The sequence below is a fragment of the Myxine glutinosa genome, chromosome 11, assembly GCF_964187855.1.
Source record: "Myxine glutinosa chromosome 11, kmMyxGlut1.1, whole genome shotgun sequence".
Taxonomy (NCBI): domain Eukaryota; kingdom Metazoa; phylum Chordata; class Myxini; order Myxiniformes; family Myxinidae; genus Myxine; species Myxine glutinosa.
In genome coordinates this window covers 121,648,428-121,669,561 of record NC_136271.1, presented here as the reverse complement: position 1 = coordinate 121,669,561, position 21,134 = coordinate 121,648,428, and the positions used below count along the sequence as shown (strand labels likewise).

The 21,134-nt window shown below is 42.1% G+C and overlaps 1 protein-coding gene across 2 annotated transcripts in view; it reads right to left on the bottom strand.

Moving 5' to 3' along the window:
• The window catches only part of LOC137436918 (rho-associated protein kinase 2), a 141,809-nt gene that overhangs the window by 98,081 nt on the left and 22,594 nt on the right, over nt 1-21,134 (bottom strand). For both annotated transcript variants that reach the window (XM_068131147.2, XM_068131148.2), the window contains exons 3-15: nt 19,090-19,171; nt 17,060-17,160; nt 13,523-13,660; nt 11,705-11,880; nt 11,193-11,277; nt 10,954-11,098; nt 10,725-10,863; nt 10,535-10,626; nt 10,167-10,326; nt 5,038-5,098; nt 4,927-4,941; nt 2,886-2,974; nt 2,577-2,625 (exon numbers count right to left, since the gene is read on the bottom strand). In XM_068131147.2, the coding sequence (XP_067987248.2) occupies nt 2,577-2,625; nt 2,886-2,974; nt 4,927-4,941; nt 5,038-5,098; nt 10,167-10,326; nt 10,535-10,626; nt 10,725-10,863; nt 10,954-11,098; nt 11,193-11,277; nt 11,705-11,880; nt 13,523-13,660; nt 17,060-17,160; nt 19,090-19,171 (1,332 nt within the window). The remainder of the gene's footprint in view (nt 1-2,576; nt 2,626-2,885; nt 2,975-4,926; nt 4,942-5,037; nt 5,099-10,166; nt 10,327-10,534; nt 10,627-10,724; nt 10,864-10,953; nt 11,099-11,192; nt 11,278-11,704; nt 11,881-13,522; nt 13,661-17,059; nt 17,161-19,089; nt 19,172-21,134) is intronic.

Genomic DNA, 21,134 nt, shown 5'->3' with positions numbered 1-21,134 from the left:
AATTCCATCTGGGTCCACAACGATTTGTCCCACTTCATCCTTCAAGCAACTCACCCCCATCACATCACACCTCTCTTTCGCTATCTGCTTTGCAATCCTGAATACCGCTCTCTGACCCTCTTCCAAATCCAAGCGTTCTCCGAACATTTTACTCCATGCCTCCTGCGCCTTTGCTACCTCTTTCTTTGCAGCCTTCTTGGCTGCCTTATAACTTTCATGCTCTGCCTTTTCTGCCCCCATACCCTTTGCCTTCTGCCACTCCTTGAACTTCTTCCTCTTCTCATCAATCTTCTTTCCAACTTCATCATCCCACCACCATGTTTCCGAGGGCCTCGGTGGTCCTTTTGTCCATCGACATACCTCACCAACGGCTCCCAACAGACTATCTTTCATTGACATCCAACCACTTTCAAGCTCAACCACATCATCCTCGACCATATTCAGCCTCTCTTTTAATGCCTCCCTCACTGTCATCTCTTTCAACCTCCACATCTTCATTCTCGGTTGGTACTTCACCCGCCGAGCTCTCCTCGCACCTTTCACCCTTATGTCGCAGACAACCAAGTGCTGCTGTGAAACAGCCTCCTCCCCCGGGATCACCTTTGTGTCCCGGAGGTGCCCCCTATCTCGCCTACGAACCAGCAGGTAGTCAACGATTGTCGTCGACCCACCTGACGTATATGTAACAAGCTTATTATCCTCTTTCTGGAACTGAGTATTACAAATCAACAAATCAGCTCCATCAGGAAACTCCAAAATCCTTTTACCTTCTCCATTTCTCACACCAATCTGTAACCCCCATGAACTCCCTCAAAACCGGCCATACTCCTTCCCACATGTCCATTTAGGTCTCCTACCACAACAACTTCCTCATCTTTCACGTTTTCCATCAGCTTCTCAATAGCACACCAGAACTTGTCTTTCTCTTCATTGCTCCGACCAACCTGCGGAGCATATCCCGAGATGACGTTCACCAAGAGCTTTCCAATCATCATTTTCACCATCATCAACCTATCACTCACTCTAGTCACACTCACCACACTGTCTACAAACTCCTCAGAAAACAGGACACCAACACCATTCACACCTTCTGGGCACCCTTGCCACACAAACTTGTATTTCTGTCCCTGCCTACCCTTCACCATTCTCACACCACTTCCCTTCCATCTCGTCTCCTGCACACAACATATGTCCACTCTTCTTCTGACCAATACTTCCACCACTTCTCCTGATCTCCCTGTCATTGTCCCTACATTCCATGTCCCAAACCTCAGAAACCGATCTCCACATCGGGCATCAGACGTTTCGTCATCATAAATGGAATGATTTCCACCCTTGCTTCGATCGGGTTCCCCACCTTGAGTTTTGACGAGAGGGAGTGGGGTCCCCCACGGGGTACTTCGGGCTGTACCCTGCCCATTTGTAATTGTCCATGTCATGGTGTGTGTGTGTGTGTATGTATATATATATATATATATATATATATATATATATATATATATATATATATATATATATATACACACATATACAATTATACATATATATATATACACACATACACATTATATATATATATATATATATATATACACATGTAATATACCTTCAAGATTATTGAAATCTCCCGTGATGAAACTGAGTTTATGGGCCAATCCCCACCATCGCTAACAGGTCGGTGATCTCTCTGTCTTCCACTGCCTTCTTTCTGTTCTTCCACCCTATACCCTCTGATTTGTCCCACCTGATATCGGCTCGCTGCTTGGTTTTACCCACAATGCTTTCATCCATATTGATGTCACTTCCTGTATAACTTAATCAGGGTAGCCAATATCACTGAACAAAATTTCAGCATTGAACTTTTCTTTTTACATGTTCTACAATTAAAAAATTCACATCAAACTATGCTCATAGGTTGTTTTTGTCGAAAATAAATAAATAAAAAGGATCCTCCACACCATGATGAGGTAATTACAATTGACACGTGGTCATGAAGATAATTGCAAACTTTCAGCTTATTAACCAATCCAACTTTGACATCAAAACATAAAATCCAAAACTTAGTGGATTTCATTCCATCCAAGATATTTCAGTGTAAATTTAATGAAATAATTTTTGGGAGCCATTGGCAGCGGTTAAAAATAAACAAACAATATGTGTCCAACATTCTCTGACAGACAATGACGACGTTCCAAAAATGGGGGTCATTTCATATTTTAACCTGTTCAAAGCAATATGAAAATCTTTATTAAGAGTGTAAACAATATCGATATATTTTACCCTAACGCTTCAGTGTGCGTCTCAGAAAAATGCCGCACTGACACAGCAGATGAAGGAAAAATGGCTGTCTTTGTCGTGTCAAAAACATAATCCAACATTTAGAAAAAGAATGAGGGGTCATTTGTGTTTGGTTTGGAAAATGTTAAGACCCCTGTGCTTTTTGGTGCAATCTGTTAACGCTTTCCTCTTGTGGAAAGGAAAGAGTAATTTGATGTGGAATGAATAGCTCAGACTCCAAATATGCAAAACATCCATGTTAATGATACACAAGATACTGACTCATTCAAACTCCTCACCTCTTCTTCAAGATCGTTTGTCAGCTTTTCTATCATTGTGATGTTACTTCTGTAGAAACAGCAAGATTATCAGAGGAAATTAAAACGACTGTCATCTCACAGCATGAAAAACAATTTTAAAACGCGACAAATTTTGTTTCCAAATTCAGATATCCAGTCATGCAAAGACAATCGTCAAATAAGAGATTACTTATGCCCCAGGGGCGCCAAAACAAACACATTCATACATGACCGAGTGCACACTAGCAAGTCGGAGTGCACACTCGGTCATGTATGTGACAATTGCATTAACATTTGCAAATTAATTACTCATATTTTTCTTCTATGTCCTCATTTTTCTGAACTTCTTTTCTCAGTTGTTCTTCCAGCTTTTTCATCTGCTCTTTGAAACTGCTGTCCTGTAAATGACCACACAAATACGATTTGATTTCAAACAGTCACAGCTTTGTTACACAGCTGCACAGAGACAGCACTCCCAAAACGCGTTCATCATTTCTCAATGTTAAACATACAGGTTACATTATTTGTACATCATCTGGTGGCTGCATCACCACGGGTCCTGAAGCTCACCTGGATCAGGAGCAACAGTCACTCAAACCCCCCACAGAGCCTGATGTTTTTAATGCCGTGAACAAACTTTGATACATTATGGGTGATGAAGGTTGTGATCAAGTTTCATTGGAATAGTGTGTGTAGTTTCGGAGAAGAGAGCAAATACCTATTCTGGGGGGTTCAAAACTCCCCCCCCCCCCCCCCCCCCGTAAACCTCCTTAATGAACGCAGATTTTGATGCAGTCAATACACCTTCGTTAAGCATCAGATATGCAGCTTGTGGCCAAGTTTCATCAAAATCGTGTCTTTGGTTCAAGCGATAATGACTAAAGCGTTTACAGACTCACTGACTGACTGACACCTAAGGGTCCTACGGACACTGCTCAATCACATAAGCTCACTGGACTTAAGTCCAGCTGAGCTAAAAACGTGACAGTATGGTGTGCAAGTTGTGAATTCATTTTTTTCTTTCTTTTTTTCCCAACGAGATTAATGGCTTGGAGGTCAGCTCTTTAGTCCACAGAAAGTGTTGCAGCGTGGTTTGTAAGGTTAATTATCTGATCGTGTGAACTACTGTCAGAGGAACATCATTTGGAGAATCATAAAAACAACTTGTGTCATGATACTGCAGCTCCATGAGCTTTATATAAATAAATAAAAACAATAAAAGCTCAAGTTGTTTTCCCAGGTATAAGAAGCAATCAGTCAATATGTAAATGAGTGAGCTGCTTCAAGAAATAGATTGTGCATATTAATGGTTAGAGAAAAAAAAACAGAAACACAAATCTAGACTTGTGGAGGAGATAAATAACAAAGGCCAGCAGGTTAACAGACTAAGAGTCCAGGAGGTCAGACATGGGTGGATGAAAGGAAGAAAAGAAAGGGGGTAAGGTATTGTCGTGTATGAAGGGTCTGGCAACACAGATCGTTTGAGCCGAATGGTCGAAGACCTCCGCGGACCTCTGCAATCTTTTATGTTACCACGTTCAAATACTATTGTGATTCCCCAAGGATTGGCCAAAGGAAATTGAACCTGGTGATGGGAATGGTTGTGTTACGAGGATAAATCGATTCGATTTTGGTGAAGATCCGGATCCGGATACCCGAGTTTTTAAAAGTGATTTTTTACTAAAACGACAGCTTATATAGCATGACATCTCAAAACGTTGTGGACAGATTATGACAAAACTTAGTGGATGAGTTGGGTAGTTGACAAGAACAAGCCGATTATATTTTGGTTAAGGTCCGGGTGCAGATCCGGCCTATCAGTGGGATACAAAATGTAAACTGTTCAGCCTGAAGGAGGTATGCACTTGACTGAGTGTCGTTCTCGATCCAATTGCATTTCATCTTGCCGGTCACTTGAAATTTGCGCACACAGGATGAAGATATTCACTGGAATTGCTTTTGAATTCAATTCAAATCTCTGTACAACTCAGAGCTCTTCAATCAGCAGTTTGGATTGAAAATAATATTCCATTTGACTGTTGGGCCTCGAAGCAGAAGGACGACTGGTTGATCTTTCCCTTTTCTTATTAAGGGAGCTCTTTCATTCTACTTACTAATGAAATACCTTTGTGCATTTCCATGCAACATTTTTTGATTTACACATTTCACTCAAACCAACCATTCTTTATACTGTTATCGATGCCGATCCTCTCACCTCAAATAAATTCATAGAAATGCAATCTGTCGTGACAATAATTATTTTTTTAAATTTCTAGCAAGCAAATTACAGTTGCTCAGACAAATTTACAAAGGAACTGATTACTTCAAAGTGAGAACATGAGGCACGAACCTCGCAGTTTTCATTCTGCAACACAGACAAGCATATAAGCAAATTAGTTCTTCACATACTATTTGAATTAGAATTAGAATTAAAAGTCATTTCCAGTGACTGCAAACTTACCTCGACGTCGAGCTTTTGCCGCATTCTATTCTTCTCATTTGTAGGAACATTATTGAGTAAGCTACAAAACAAATGTTACATATAAATAAGGAGAAGATAAAATAAAAGTAAACAATTATAGCATTGACGTATTGCACTTTATACCGTATAGTTGTCGTATTGCATTTTATACCCAATTATTGGATGAGCACTGATCTCCATATTCTCATAATAAAGGTTTGTTGAAGATTTGATGACAAAATCTCAATTGGTAAAAATGTTATGGCCTGGACACACAGTCATCATTATCAGTACCATTATCATTATCAGTACCATAATCAATGCCATTGTCATTATTATAATCATCATCACCATCATCATCATGATGATTATTATCATTAACATCATCATCAAAATCATCATTATCATCAGCATCATTATCATTATGCACCATTATCAATGCCATTGTCATTATTATAATCATAATCACCATCATTATGCAGTATTATCATGATTATTATCATTAACATTATCAGAATCATCATCATCATCACATCAGTAGTGTCTTTATCAGCATTATCATCCATATCATTATGTACCATTATAATTATCAGTACCATTATCAATGCCATTGTCATTATTATTATAATCATCATTATGCAGCAGTATCATGATAATTATCATCAACATTATCATTATCAGCATTATTATCATTATGTACCATTATCAATGTCATTGTCATAAATCATTATCATCAGCATTATTATCATGTTGTACCATTATCAGTATCACTATCATTTTGTACCATTATCATTATAATTATCATTCTCCCTCAGAAGCCCTGAACACTTCTTTTTTTTTTCTTTTTTTTTTTTGATTGTTTTGCTTGCCGATAAATAAACAGTTTAAAAGGCTCTCATTGTTATAGCGCTTTCCCCCGAGCAACCATATTCCTGGAACACGTCTCCAAAGCAAAAATAAAATAAGAAAATAAAAATAAAAATGGGATAAGGGTCCCAAAATGGGATAAGGGTCCCGGGAACCCCCTGATCATAAATAGAAAAATCTAAGACCAAGCAATCCTGCAGACAATCGATTAGAAGGGCTGTATCGGGTTTCAAAGCAATTGTTTAATAAGGGACGAGTAGGGATCCAAAGTGTTAGTCGCCCCCCGCCCCCCCCCCCCCCCCCCTACCGAGAGACCTCATGATTCGAAATCGAAACTTGGTTGTATTAATGTGTCAAGTTTCAGGACAATCAGGCAGGTGATAAGGGAGGAGTAGCAAAAATAGCAAAAAGGTAACAGGTTACCGGACAGACATTCTGTCATCACAACCCATTTTATAAGTTAATCTCATCAAGATCGAGATAAGATGACCTAAAAATCCCGAAACGATGCATGGGCTATTAAGGTCTATTTATAGTTATTATGGCTTTACTCCTTGAGATTTTGACCCAATTATTACCCCCTTGACATTTGACCCTTGACATTTTGTGGTTATGTTTTCGCCTCTGTCTGTTTCTTTATTTGTCTGTTTGTTTGTTTGTTTGTGTGTTCAGGATATCTCTCAATGTTGTGGATGGATTTGGATGAAATTTTGGTGGGTAGGTTGGGTGTGTGACAATGACGAACCGATTAGATTTGGGTGAAGATCCGGATACCAGATTTTTAAGTGATTCTTCACCATTGAGTGATCGGACAAAAACTGATATATAGCAGGATATCTCAAAATGTTATGTACGGATTTGGATGAAACTTGGTGGACAGGTTGAGTGTGTGCCAAGGGCCTTAATTTTAAGCGATTCTTTCACCCTTTCCCCCATCCCCCCCACCTCCCACTGCCGTGTGGGATACGGGAGAAGAATCATGCTTTCAAAATGATAGTCAAAAGTACGACTCATACAGGGATCATACCCATGGGTTACCATTACCGGCACTACCTACATCTACAAACACAGCTAAAATACACATTGCAATATAAACGCTTATTCTTCAGTAGACAAATTGTACACCTCGTTAAAAATGAAAACCAACATGAATAAAAATGAATTTGAAAGGCAAAGTGGCTATTACAAAAGAATTAAATGAGAACGTCATAAGGATGTACAGCACAAAAATTAGCATATGTGGAAATCAGAGGTTCATCATGATGTTTGCAGCAAGTACCCACAAACACTGTGATAACGTCTTCAACATATTAAATACAGCAATTGCATATAAGAAATGTGCCAAATCAGGTTGTTCAGGAATTCGGATATTTACTGCCATGCACGTCAGATCCAGATAACCAGTGCAAGAATTACATATGAACATTGTGCCGATCAGGTTGTTCAGGTTGTTCAGGAATTCGGATATTTACTGGCATGCACGACAGATCCAGATAACCAGTGCAAATGCTTGCAAACCAAAGTTACAGCAATGCATCAAGCTCATAAAAGCGATTTCTTATTTCACAAACAACATTAATTCCGGGTTCAGTATCGATCCAAATTGATACAAGTTTTGCAACTCAATGGAAAATAGTAATGCTAGGCCCGAAACAATAGGCCCTTTCCTTAATATGAGGGTTGAGACCAAGATCACCGAGTGTGTTTGATTGGTTATTACTCTGTGGAAATTGCATACAAGAGACAGAAATAAGTAGACAACCCACTCCCCTTTTTTCCCCAGGGGCACAACTCAGGCCCCATGCAAGAGTGGTTGTCTGATTTATACTGAATAGAAACAATGGGTGACCCTTGATGGGGTCCTTTCCCACGATCTTCAATATTTTGCTGATAACTTCACCAAGTAGAACGATAGATCACAATTATGAAAGATAGGTCGATAGATCACACAAAATGGTTCACAATAATTGTGCTGGGCCTGAATAGGAATACCAAATCAGACTCACAGAAATATAGGAAAATGATAAATATCCGTGGACGAGAGCAGTCAGTCTCGTACCACTTGCTAGCAACAACAGCGATTATAACACACGCACACACACTCAAACGCATACACGCGCGCGCACTCACATGCACACGCACATGCACACACTGAACCAGACACCTCTCTTCGACAGATATTTATCATTTTTCCGATATTTCCGTGAGCCCAATTTGCATTCAGTAACCACCTAGAAATTGCCACTCTTTCGTCTAAATACTGAAATCGTGTCTACTACTGAATCCCTTTGGTTAGACCTGGACAAGACAAGCCGCTGGTTAGCTACTTGGATCATGACATTCAACACCAGAAAGTCACACCCTCTCTCCACAAGGATCAGCAACCAAACTTCCCAATTCACTTCTCTGGGTAGCCACTGAAAAAGGTGCAGCCCATGGAACTCCTTCACCTCACTATCTGCCATAAACTCTCATAAAAGGATCATATCTCCAAACTACAATCAAAGCATAGTCACTGTCTGGATATTCTCCAGAGAGCAAAATAATTCATAAGACACAACAAGCTCATCACGATGTAGAAGCTGTTTTCATGTAAATCACCACTGAGTCCCCACTCTGGGATAGTGCTCCTGCTTCCCACCTTGCTCCTCTTGATGAGATGGACTGGGAAACTCGAAACGATCCCCCATACAGTCTAGAGTTGTCACTTAATGATTTTAATTTTTTTTCTAAACCACTCAAATGACAATGGGATGGCATGAGGTTTGCGAATGATAAGGATGTCAAAGCACGCATCCTGAAATAGCAATGATGTTGTGAATCCGTCCGAAAGATCTGCACAGATGGAATAAAGGCCCTATGAAATATATTGGAAAAGTGCATACATACCACAGGGGGGAAAATCTTCAAAACATAAATTAAGTTTCATCAACTGCCTTTTACCCTTTGATTTATTTTAGGAATGAAAAGTCCACATCAACACTGAATAGATTCACATACTTTGGTTTCTTTCTTTAATGGCAATGAAGCAAACAATGTGATAAATAAACACAGTAATAGGACACGGTCTTGCACTTAAAAAAAATTCAGTGCAAACAACTGACAACTTTTAACCTGTTGTTGCTAGTGTGAAATCTGTGATTCAAATCATCTTTTAAACATGATTTTCAGCATTTAGACGAACTAGGGGGGTCGTTGGTCCATTGGACCAATTCATTGGTCTGCACAGCCTTGTGGCATACCTGCTTGGCGGGCTCAGGGAGGGAGGTGAGTGTTTTGGGTCCTTGGAAACTTTAGGGGTCTTTGGGGTGTAAAGGATCTTAAAGGGTCTTTAAAGGTTGAAGGGGTCTCAACACTCTGAAGAGTTAAAAGATACATTTTAATAATTCATAATACGTAATTATTTAATAGACGTATGTAATTAATTGACACAAAAAGTATCTATCTATCTATCTAACACACACACACACACACACACACACACACACACACACACACACACACACACACACACACACACACACACACACACACACACACACACACACACACACACACACACACCATACTTCCTGTATTTATGTGAGTCTGAGTCTCATTCAGGAACAGAATTATAGTTAACCATCCAGAAATTGCCACTCTTTCATCCAAATATTGAAAATTATGTTGAAAATGTGATTTTAATTGCAGATTTCATACTAGCAATGGCAGGTTAAAAGTGCGAGCAGAACCAAGTCACTGTGAGCGCATGTGCAAAAGGCCTCATTTAGCATTCATACGTCATTTTGAAAGTCACGTATTGAAGGGCACATGCCTTTTGACTTTTGAACCCAAAATGTAATTCCTTACATTCCATACGTGTTAAGTTTGGTTGAAATCTCTTGAGTGATTCACAAGTTATTGCAGTAACAAAGACTTTTAATAAAAGGGCATTTGGCATAAGAACTTTACCCTTTTTAATCCAAAATCTAATTCGTTCCTCTTCATATTACAGCCCAGTCATGCCAACTTTGGTCAGAATCCCATCACTGGTTCACAGGTTATCACGGTAACAGAATTTTTACCTAACATGACCTCTGACCTTTGGTCTTTGACCTCCTGACCTCAAAATCGAATCAGTTCAGCGTTCTCATTATACATACCTCACCACGTTTGACTAAGATCCCTTCAGCCGTTCCCAAGTTATCGCGGGAATGAAAACCTATCACGGACGGATGGAAGAACAGCCATACGAAAAACCAAGAACCATAATGCCTCCATACTTGTAATCTTTGTAGTAAGTGAATCCGACGAATGGCAGTTGGTTTCCAGCAAATGCTTTGGGAACCGGAAATGTCTCCTCTTCTCCTTTGTTGCATTCTATCTCATCAAAATTGCTCGTGTCCGTGTCACCAGAGAGTTCAGGAATCACGGGGGCACTGCCTACAGGGCAGGATAGCATGACGGAACAAGAAGTACGATCCCTACAAGTTTAATACTGTGTATGGATTTTGAAAATACCACCAAGCACAGAATGTGTCAGATAAAACACAAATCACAAATGACATATACTTGTTAAAATGTGGTGCAAGATGAGCAAACACATGGCTCATTAGAATCAGATTCAAGACAGGTGTGTAAAAGCACATACTCTCACGAATGTTTTCCCATGTCCACTGGTCATTCTTGAAGAACGGATGGGATTTAACCTCCTTAACGCCATTTCGTCCCAATCTCACACTTCTGAAAAAGAAGGGTTGATACACTCAAAAACAAAAACAATCAAACAAGTGCCACTCTAACCCCACCCTCCCCGACAGCCCCCTCATCAAATCATTCACCTCTCCGTCAGGAAAGCGCAGATGAGACTTTTGGCATTTTTGGAAATATCTACATCACTGGGAAATGTCAGCGAGTTCTCGTGGTCCATTATCTTTCCGTAGGTTCCAACAAGCGACTCCGCATAAAAAGGCGTGTCTCCTGCACGCCAAGATAATTGATGTAAAATGTTTGCTCAAACAAACACAGCTGAGCAGAGGAAAAGCAAAAGTGAACAAAGCCTGAACTTACCAACAAGGATTTCGTATAAAAACACGCCGACAGACCACCAATCGCATTCGCGTCCATAATAACCGTGACCTCCCTGGGATTTCAAAACCTCTGGGGAGATGTAATCCGGCGTGCCCACGGCCGTTTCACATCGCACCATGCCTTCCTGCCACAGATGCCGAACATGCGATCACATGGTGTGCAACCTCTCCCTCCTCCCCCAACATGCACCAAGCAACAGTGTGCGTAAGGAACCTCACCGAATTCATCTTCATGCAAGTGCCAAAGTCTGCCAGCTTCAAGTGCCCCAGCTTGTCAAGGAGCATATTGTCTGGTTTCACGTCCCTGCGAACAAAGCAGACACATGATCAGCGCATGAGTGAATGGAGGACAAATTATATTACCATCAGATACGTAACATACAAGCCCAGGAAATCCAATCAAGTATCTCCCAGGGGCTCAAAGTTCTGGAATACAAACTTGGGTTGTATAAAAAAAAAAATTAAAAAAATTAAACATCCTACAACGGTGGCAGTCTTTCGTGTATGAACTGCAGTTATATGAGAATGATGGAGCTGATGGTTGAAGGGTGGGGAGAAGTGGGGGGAGATTGTAATGAGACCAGCATAAAAGCAGCATCTAACAGCATAATCTAGAGATAAGGACAGGTGATTACAGGGGAAGTCGGATTATTTCACGGTTCCTTTGATGAGAAAAGGCAATGCAAAATAAATAAATACAAATCCAACTGCATGGAAATGGCACAACTTACCTGTGAATAAAATTCATGGAGTGGATGGCATCGAGGGCAAGCACGACCTCAGCAGTGTAGAAGCGTGCCCACTTCTCCGGCATATCATAATTGCTCATAAGGTTTACCAGGTCTCCCCCTGGCATATACTCCATGACCATGTAAAGAAAACGATCATCTTGAAAGGCAGAGAAGAGCTGGGGGCAGATACGCAAGATGGTTCGTTTATACAAAAGGTATGCACGAGGATCATGCAGACACCATCATGTAATGGGCAGTTATATAACATGAACACACATCATGTGACCTTTTCAAGATTCTCCACATTATATAAAGTGACGTTCTCCAAGAAGAGATAAAAGTTTATGCACTTATTGAGAACGTGCAATCACGAGTTAAAACGACTCAGCTTGCTCTGCCCTCGTACTTTTGTTAAAGATTTTTCGGAAGAAATGTTCCGCTAGCTTTGCTGCCCACATGAGATAAATGAATACTTGGCTCAAGGATATCTATCACAATGCATACAAGTTGTTGTGGCTCTGGCATTGCATCACCCGTCCTCAAAAAGTAAGTGGTACAAGTATGACCTGCTGATGCACAAAGATGAGTCGGGGGAGCTCCTTTACGAGCCAAGCACACACATGTGGTACAAGGGATGGGAGCAAGAACACTGGGGCATGTGAGAATATTGAAATGCTTAAGATGAGCTGGGATGAGCTATGGATGTTGCATTTGATTACGTTAACCGTATAAACCATAAGAAGACTTTAAAAAAAGACATACAACAATCAAATAATAACCGGTAGGTACATCAGAGATGAGAGCTAGGATAAGTGATGCACAAGGGAATCAAAAGTGGAAATAAAAATGAGGAAAGAGGAGATAAATGATAGGAAAGCTACAAACAAAACTCCATTATGTATGTACTGTACTTGCAATTCAGATAAAAGTACAAGGATGTGTCTCATTGTCCTTGTCCTGCATGTAATGCACATATACAAGATCCTGCAAACTACAGAACAAGAAAAGTACAAAGTTGCAATAATTTATTCAAGAATCAGTAATACCTGGTACATCACACCATTTGGTTGGCTCGCCACAGTTACCACCAAAGGTGGATGCTGCTCCACAAAGGCGGTGGTTGCGTTTTCGCCCCTGTCTGTTTGTCTGCTTCTTTGTCTGTTTGTTTGTCTTTGAGCAGGATATCTCAAAAAGTTGTGGACGGATTCCGATGAAATTTGGTGGAGATGTTGAGTGTGTGACAAGGGCAAATTGATTAGATTTTTGTGAATATCCGATCTAGATCCTACAATTTTTTTAATGATTCTTCGCCATTGAGAGATTGGGCCAAAAATGATGTACTGTACTGTATAACAAGATATCTGAAAGTTATGGGCAGATTATGACAAAACTTGGTGGATAAGTTGGGTAGGTGACAAGAACAAGCCGATTCGATTTTGGTTAAGGTCAGGATCCAGATCCGGCCTATCAGTGGGGATACAAAACGTAAACTGTTCAGCCTGGTGGAGGTATGCGCTCTACCGAGTGCCTTTATAGTTTCAAATATGATGATACGGTGGCAATTCGAGTTCACATTTAATTTGGATTCAATTTTAATCGCTGATGGTTTAACCCAATGCTTGAATAGCACGTGGTACTCATGTCTCTGGTACAATGCAATGAAGTACGAGCATCTCCAGATACAAACAAAAGTGAAAGGTTTTTATATAGAGATGTCAGAGAGAGAGGAAATATTTCCACACATTTTAAACATGTACAAATGAAAATGAATAATACGCAACATTCTTGAAATGGTAATGATGCTGATTCCCTGCATACCTGTACAACCCACGGGCTGTTGGCGAAAGCCATGATGTCCCGTTCCTCCCAAAAGAATGCAGATTCTGAGCGTTTTATCATCTCAAACTTGTGGAGCAGCTTCATAGCATACACCTTTTGTGTGGACTTGTGCCTCACCTGTGTGCACCATGACATGCTATTAAACAAAGTATGACACAGACATCAACAGCTCATATAAAACCTACAATTTACGTATTACTTATTACACCTCATTGTAGCGGTTACCGCTGGATGCACACAATCGCCTTGCACCGGCCAGAACACGGCCAGACGCGCCTCTCCCGGGCATGCCCGGACTCACTGTTCCCGGGCACGCCCGAACCTCCCGGGCACGCCCGGTCTCGTCTTTCCCGGGCATGCCCGCTCTCGCCTTTCCAGGGCTCGCCCAGAGCGTCCGGGCATGCCCGCTATCGCCTTTCCAGGGCTCGCCCAGAGCGTCCGGGCATGCCCGCTATCGCCTTTCCAGTGCTCGTCCAGAGCGCCCGGGCACGCCCAGCCTCGACTTGCCAGGCCGCAGCCAAACACGCCCGGGCAGGTCCAGACTCGCCTTTCCAAGGCTCGCCCTTGATACCCGGGCATGCCCGGTATAGCTTTTGCCGGGCAAACTTCCCGACATAAATGTGTATATATATTGCTGCCCGATAAACGGGCTTTTCAGAGTACCCGAGTGCGATACATTTATTAAACCTACTCGGACGAATTTCCATCTTTGGTCGCGTCAATTCTTTCAACTCGCGTTGGAGCCCAGCTCCTTCATCATAATACATCAGGATGAGAACAAGAACGACACTTTGTTGTTGCGATGTCGACCGGTATGCCTCCGCCCACATTATTACATCATTATATATACCAAGTTTGATTGAAATCCCTTCAGCTGTTCTCAAGTATCACATTTTAACCTGACAGGACCTCTGACCTTTGACCTTTGATGCTGAAATCTAATCAGTTCATCTTTTCATCATAATATATTGTTGCAGTTTTGTGTTTTTACAATAAAAGGTTAATTTCCCCTCTCAGTTTAGTTACACTACAACAAGTAGCCTCGTTTAAAGCTCAGTTATTTCATAGTAAATGTAAGCGTAGGACCTTTCCTGTGTTTAGTTTTGCGTTGAGTGGAACAATGAGAGTTAGGTCCTGTACGATGCTTATGATGCCTCGATGCTTTGGGTTTTGGCGCAAAATACCACGAGGCCGGCCTGAACAAGTCGATCAAAGACGAAGGAAGGCAGGGCAGAATTTGTGGGAGTGACCGGTAAGCACGAGCCGCCAATCAGGGCTCGAGGGGAATGACTTACCACTGCGGCAAAAGGCGGGGTTTGGAACATTCGATGCGGGCTAGGGCAGGGCGATATAACCCTGTGCCCAGAGCCCCCCACCTCAGTTATGAGGAGGACATGCGCTGAGTTATGAGCTCGAGTTATGAGATGCGCGCAGGGCAAGCCAAACGAGTTATGAGAGTGGCGCAGCCCATGAGATATGAGACGAGAGGAGACGCGGTGTGTTGAGTTATGAGAAAAGCCCAGTTGAGTTCTCAGTTGAGCTGGAGTCAGATCCCCGAGGAGTTGGAGGGCAAGTTGCGCTGAGTTCAGTTACGAGAGTGAAAGCGTGCAGTTGTATTAATCGCGCTGTGGAAGACAGCCGTGCTGGGCCACAGACGTGCATATTTTCCCGCCTGCCTGCCTTTGCTGAGATACGCGCCGCGAGGATTTTCCTGCCTGCCTGCCTGCCTTCGTCGGGATACGTGCGGTGACCGCCAGAGGGCCACGCCGGGTGAGCTGTTCCTGGACGACCAAAGCCGGCGCGTTCGGTGCATGAACAATTCTTCCTTCATCCCCCTGTGAGTGTGAGTGGGCCCATTGTCTGGGTAAATAAGTAAGACTGCTTAAGACTGCCCTGTGTCTCTGCTTCTTCTACCACTGTACATTGTGTAAATAATAATAATTAAATCTGTTATTCCTTTGATTCGACCGCTTTTGTCCTCTCCATCATTGACTTAGCAAGGTACGAATTATATCGCTCTGATCGGGTTCCAATAGCAAGGTAACGGCATGGACCACGTGGTACGCCATCCGCTCGGGTGTACTCAATTACGTGTGGTTCGTGCGAGACTCGATCCCCGCTTCCGCGGCAGCGTGGTTACTTAGGTACGTGCGAAAATTGTCCCGAAACCCTTTTCCACGTCTGACCGGAAGTGGCGACTCAGTCTCGCGGTTCGAAGACCCAAGGAGAACAAGGGGCTTAATCTCCCCTTGGTAAGGGAACGGGCTTCGCAAAACCGCACCAATATACTTATACAAAGTTTGGGCAAAATCCCATCACTAGTTCAGAAGTTAGTGCATCAACATAAATTTTACCTAACAGGACCTCTGACCTTTGACCTCATGACCCCATCATGTTACCCATTTATCTCTACATCATTATACATATTTGTACCAAGTTTGACTTAGTTCCCTTCAGCCGTTAAGTTTTTGTGGTAACATAAACCTATTACAGACTCTGACCTTTGACATCTTGATGCCGAAATATAATCAGTTAATCTTTGCATCATAATACATACTTGTACCAACTTTGGTCAAAATGCTATCACTGGTGCACAAGTTATCGTGGTAACAGGATTTTTACCTAACTTGACCTCTGACTTTGTGATCCCAAAATCTAATCAGTTCATCTTTACATCAGTGTACAGGTAATTACCACTCCGGCACAGGAAGTCAGGAGAGGAATTTCGAATAAAATGGATAGAGCACGGACAAACAACCATAGGTTGGCAACCAATGCGCAGGCTTGATGAACCTAATGGCCTCCTGTGTTGAAGTTCTTTATAAGGGAACTCATATTATAAATAAACCATGTACAATGGAACATTAACCCGGAGGACTAAAACACTCATGTTAAGACCATACATGGGACCGTTTGCATGTAATTGTGGAGACACCAACATTAACTTATCTGAAACAAAAAACCCCAAAATGAAGTTCCCCATGCTGACACTGCACCCAAAGAAGAGATTTATAGAAAAATAAAACTTTGGCAGGTTCCTACAAACCACAGTATTCGGGAGGTAACATGCAGCTACCAAGTTATTTTGTCTGGGTGTGATCCACAATGAGTTTGGAGTTAACAGTCAAACTGCTATCCTGGTGGGGGAGGCGTGGAGAGCACTAAACCTGGGAACATGTGCCATTGATGGAGACTTACTTGCTGTCCTGTTCGCTTTTGGATTGTGGGCATAAAACAGAGTACATTGTATACCAAACAAAAAAGTAGGCCGTTGTGTTCTAGTACACTGGCTAAGTGACATGCTTGGCATTAGCTGTATAATTGAATTAAGTGGGAATTCTGGGGTGGGAATTGCACCAGTGTAACTGGCCAAATTGACTCTTGTATCTCAGTTTACTTGTAGAGGTTAAAAAAATAAAACAAGAGATCAAACACATTATCAAAACAAGAACGATCAAACATTAACAAAACGAAAAACAAAACAAAAGATCAAACGTCAAAAATAGTTTCACTTACCAGCTGAACTTCACCAAACGCTCCTCGACCTATGACCTTTAAAGTCTCGTAATCTTCTACCTTCATTCGAAGTTCCCGCACATTCATTATGGCTTTCTCATCTGTATTCGAGAGCAAATGTCACGGGACAAATGACCTTTACAATCAAGCATAATTTTCCACTTGCAGAGACAAAAACTCAAAGATTGCACAATACAGTACAATCCCATTACATTACAATACAACAGCTCATTATAACAAATTTTGTTAAAACGAAGAGCACTTATGGTGGACAGTTCCATGTCAATGAGCAACTCTCAATCCGATATTGCAAAAAGTGAAAATGTGGAGTTTTATTTATACTAGAATACTAGCAGAGGTACCCGGCTTTGCACGGGAGTGGGAGGAGGAGGGGAGGGGGAAGAGGAGGGGAGGGGAACGGGGGGGGAGGGGGGGAGGGGGAAGCGGGGGAGGAGGAGGGGAGGGGGAAGAGGAGGGGAGGGGAATGGGGGGGGGGAGGGGGAAGGGGGGGAGGGGGGGAGGGGAAGGGGGGGAGGGAAGGGTGCGGGGGTGCCCAGGGGAAGAAGGGCCCCTCCCCTCCCCCCTCCCCCCCCTTTCCCCTCCCCCCCTCCCCTCCCCTCCCCCTTCCCCCTCCCCCTCCCCCTTCCCCCTCCCCCTCCCCCCTCCCCCTCCCCCCTCCCATCCCCTTCCCCCTCGTTCCCCTCCCCTTCTCTTCCCCCTCCCCTCCTCCTCCCCCTTCACACCAGGGGGGTTGACTCAGCCTGTCATCCCACCGAGGTCGGAAGTCGGAACTCATTGTCGTCAAATAAATGTAGCCTGTATGTTTCACTCTTTGTCACATGCCGTTGGTCCCATGTCAATCGGATGAAGTTGAAAAATTAACGTTACGAAGGTTCTCTGGGACGTACTGATTCCGAATAATGAAGTTGAAAAATTAACGTTCCGAAATACGCTAATTACGCTAACAGAAGCGCTGGAGGGAGCACTGCGCTCCCTCCCTTAGATTCCCTCCCTCTTCTGCTAGCGCTAATTACGCGTAACACACTAATTTTAAAACCCGAAGTTTTTTTAATTTTAAGGTGTGCTGTAGTCAGAAGCGCTAGAAGCGCTGCGCTCCCTCCCTTCGAATCCCTCTCTCTTCTGCTAGTGCTAATAATACGCTAATTTTAAAACCCGAAATTTTTTAAATGTTTATGTCTCCGTGACATTCCTGGGACCATCCCGAGTCGAACAGTACTTTCCGCTCGCAAATCCGTCCACGGGTTCTCGAGATCTTAGAGATCATAGATAGATCAGGATACAGACACAGAGGCCAACTCTACTTTATATATATAGATAAGACCCGTCGCTTCGCTGATGGGAATACCAATCTTTGCTGTGATGGCTAATCTACGGGGTAAGAAACAAAAAAAAAGGATTCCTGTGAGATACTGCTCTCCGTACAGGGATAACCAACATCACGTGTTAGCATTTGCAGTTTTGACACGCATGCCCATGCACCAATAAAAATAAAAATAAAAAATTTTGGGGGTGGGGGGGGGGAATCGCAAACACTCCCGGGAGTTACCCGAATCCACCGTAGTTGGATTTATTGAAATCCGTTAATCCGTTCTCAAGTTATAACACGACAAACAGACAAACAGACGACTCCTTTTATAATATAGATTTTAAATTATCAAAATCCATTGGGCCCATTGTGGAGAAATTAAAACTTTACGACTATTCCAGTGCTGTGATGGCCAAACAGGAACTGCAGGTGAAGCAGAAGATTAAATGTAGGATTAAAAAAAATCGTTCTGACCAATTTAATGGTGGCCTAGGCCAAAGGGTACCCATTATTATTATTATACAATTGTTTTGGGAGTGGCAGAGACTAAACTTAACAAATTTTCAATCCAACGACCGGTCCACAGATTGTCCATGTTTGTCGAACAGATGGTGAAAACCATCGAACAGATGGTGAAAACCCCAAAAGAATGACTATTTTGGGTCAAACACAACACAAAGTCTATTCAAATCAGGGAACCTACAGCGCTGCAGAAAACTGTCCACCAGCTTGTTCTTCCTGATGGCTGGAAAATTCAGGTCATGAACCAGCGTGTCCAAGGCATCCTGAAAGAAGATGCAGTGTTATTTCCGAAAGCTTTAACAACATCAATATCCAGTTAAAATTGAGAAATGCAGCAAACGACAATATTGCTCGAATAGTATGATTGAAAATAATTGAACCATTGCAAATGTGTTGCAGTGTGCTCAATGGCATCTTCCGCTAATTGTCACCATTGTAATTGCACACTACTGGAATATAACAGCCGTCGCTTCGACGACGGGAATACCAATCTTATAAATAGAGAAATATTTGTATATTCACATGAAAATTCACATGGAAAGGTGTATGCTGCATGTGTGAGAAGTGTTATGTTTTATGGGAGTGAGACATGGGTAATGAACGTAGAGCAGCAACGAAGGATGGAAAGGGTGGAAATGCGAATGGTTCGGTGGATGTGTGGAATATCGTTGAGAGAGAGGAAGACAAATGATGAATTGCGAAAGATGATGGGAATAGAGCCTGTGATGGATGCTGTGAAGAGAAACGGTTTGAGATTGTTTGGTCATGTGTTGAGGAAGGATGAAAGTGACTGGTTGAGAAGAGTGATGGAAATGAATGCAGAAGGAAGTAGAGGATGGGGAAGACCGAGAAAGACTTGGCTAAAGATGTTGGAAGAAGAAATGCGGGCATGGGGGTTAACAAGGGGAGATTGTCCCCAAATTCTGTCGGTGCAGTGCAGCCTCTTGAGCATACCAAAGTCTGAATCGTCGGCCTAGTGGTAGGTGTGCTTTATCTTCTTTATTTATTAGACATCCTACGGATGTAAATGAGCGCTCGTTTTATTCTGCCCATTGCAGCAAATTTCACCTCCCTGCACCTTGTATTTCTTGTTATTTGTTAACAAAACAAAACAAAAAAATAAAAAATAAAAAAATATCTGTACACCACCCTTGAGGCTCGGTTTACAAGCCACCGTCTACATTTCCAATGGAAGAGACATAATTACTCTTTTATGGAAAATGTTTTTCGAGTTTTAGAAATAAAACTGTACCGAGAAATAAACCGGGAAAAATAGAACGAAGTGAACACATATTCATGTTAAAAGATTGGCCTTTAAAACCTACCCTTATGAAGGGGGACAGACATCTGTACGAACACAAACGCACAAACTGACATTGGGTTTTAAATAACCACCGTTTAGAGGCCATTTTTCCCCGCAAAGTGGTTTAAAAAAAAAAGTTTTTAAAAAAAAGTTTTAAAAAACTTAAATAAATAAAAAGTTTAAAAAAGTTTAAAGTTTAAAAGTTTAAACGTTTAAAGTTTAAAGTTTAAAGGGGGGTTTTAAATGGCAGATGGAAATGTTAAAAGGAAATGTATTGAATATATCAAGCATTTTCTGAATGAAATCGATATGAGAAACGGAATGGCATGAGGCTCACCATTATTATAAGTGAAGAAGAAGATGGAGGAAGAGTTTTTGTTTTAATGTAAATTAAAACCAGCCCATCTATCCCCACCTTACTCAACTATCTATATAATAATACCGTAAGGACTCGACTTTGTTATCCCTTTTACGCCGCACCCAGTGACCCGATGCCCACGGCACTAATGGATTTACGATCTACGAACCGCGCTCTTTGTTTATCACGTACACGTACAGCCATACTCGAAAAATCTGAATTAGCCGACGTTGGGGCCCAAAAGCATCCGATTAACTGCCGATACGACGCCATCTTACGACGCCATCGTATTGGCGTCTGCTGGGCGAAGGCGAAGCGAGCCGTCCGCTGATTGGACAGTCGAGTGGTGTGAACATGGGTGGTGTGAACCAAATGGTCTTTTTATTCCCTTGAACATTTTAAATTAGGATATATAAGGAAACGTCTTTATCGTCATTTTAATAAAGTTAAATGGAGTGACGTTGCGATACTCGGGGTGCGTTGCATAAATCCTCGTAACTCAGAGAGGTGTAGCAGGTGGCGAGACGTAAGGAAGCTTAAAGATAACGAGCTGAAAACAGACGAA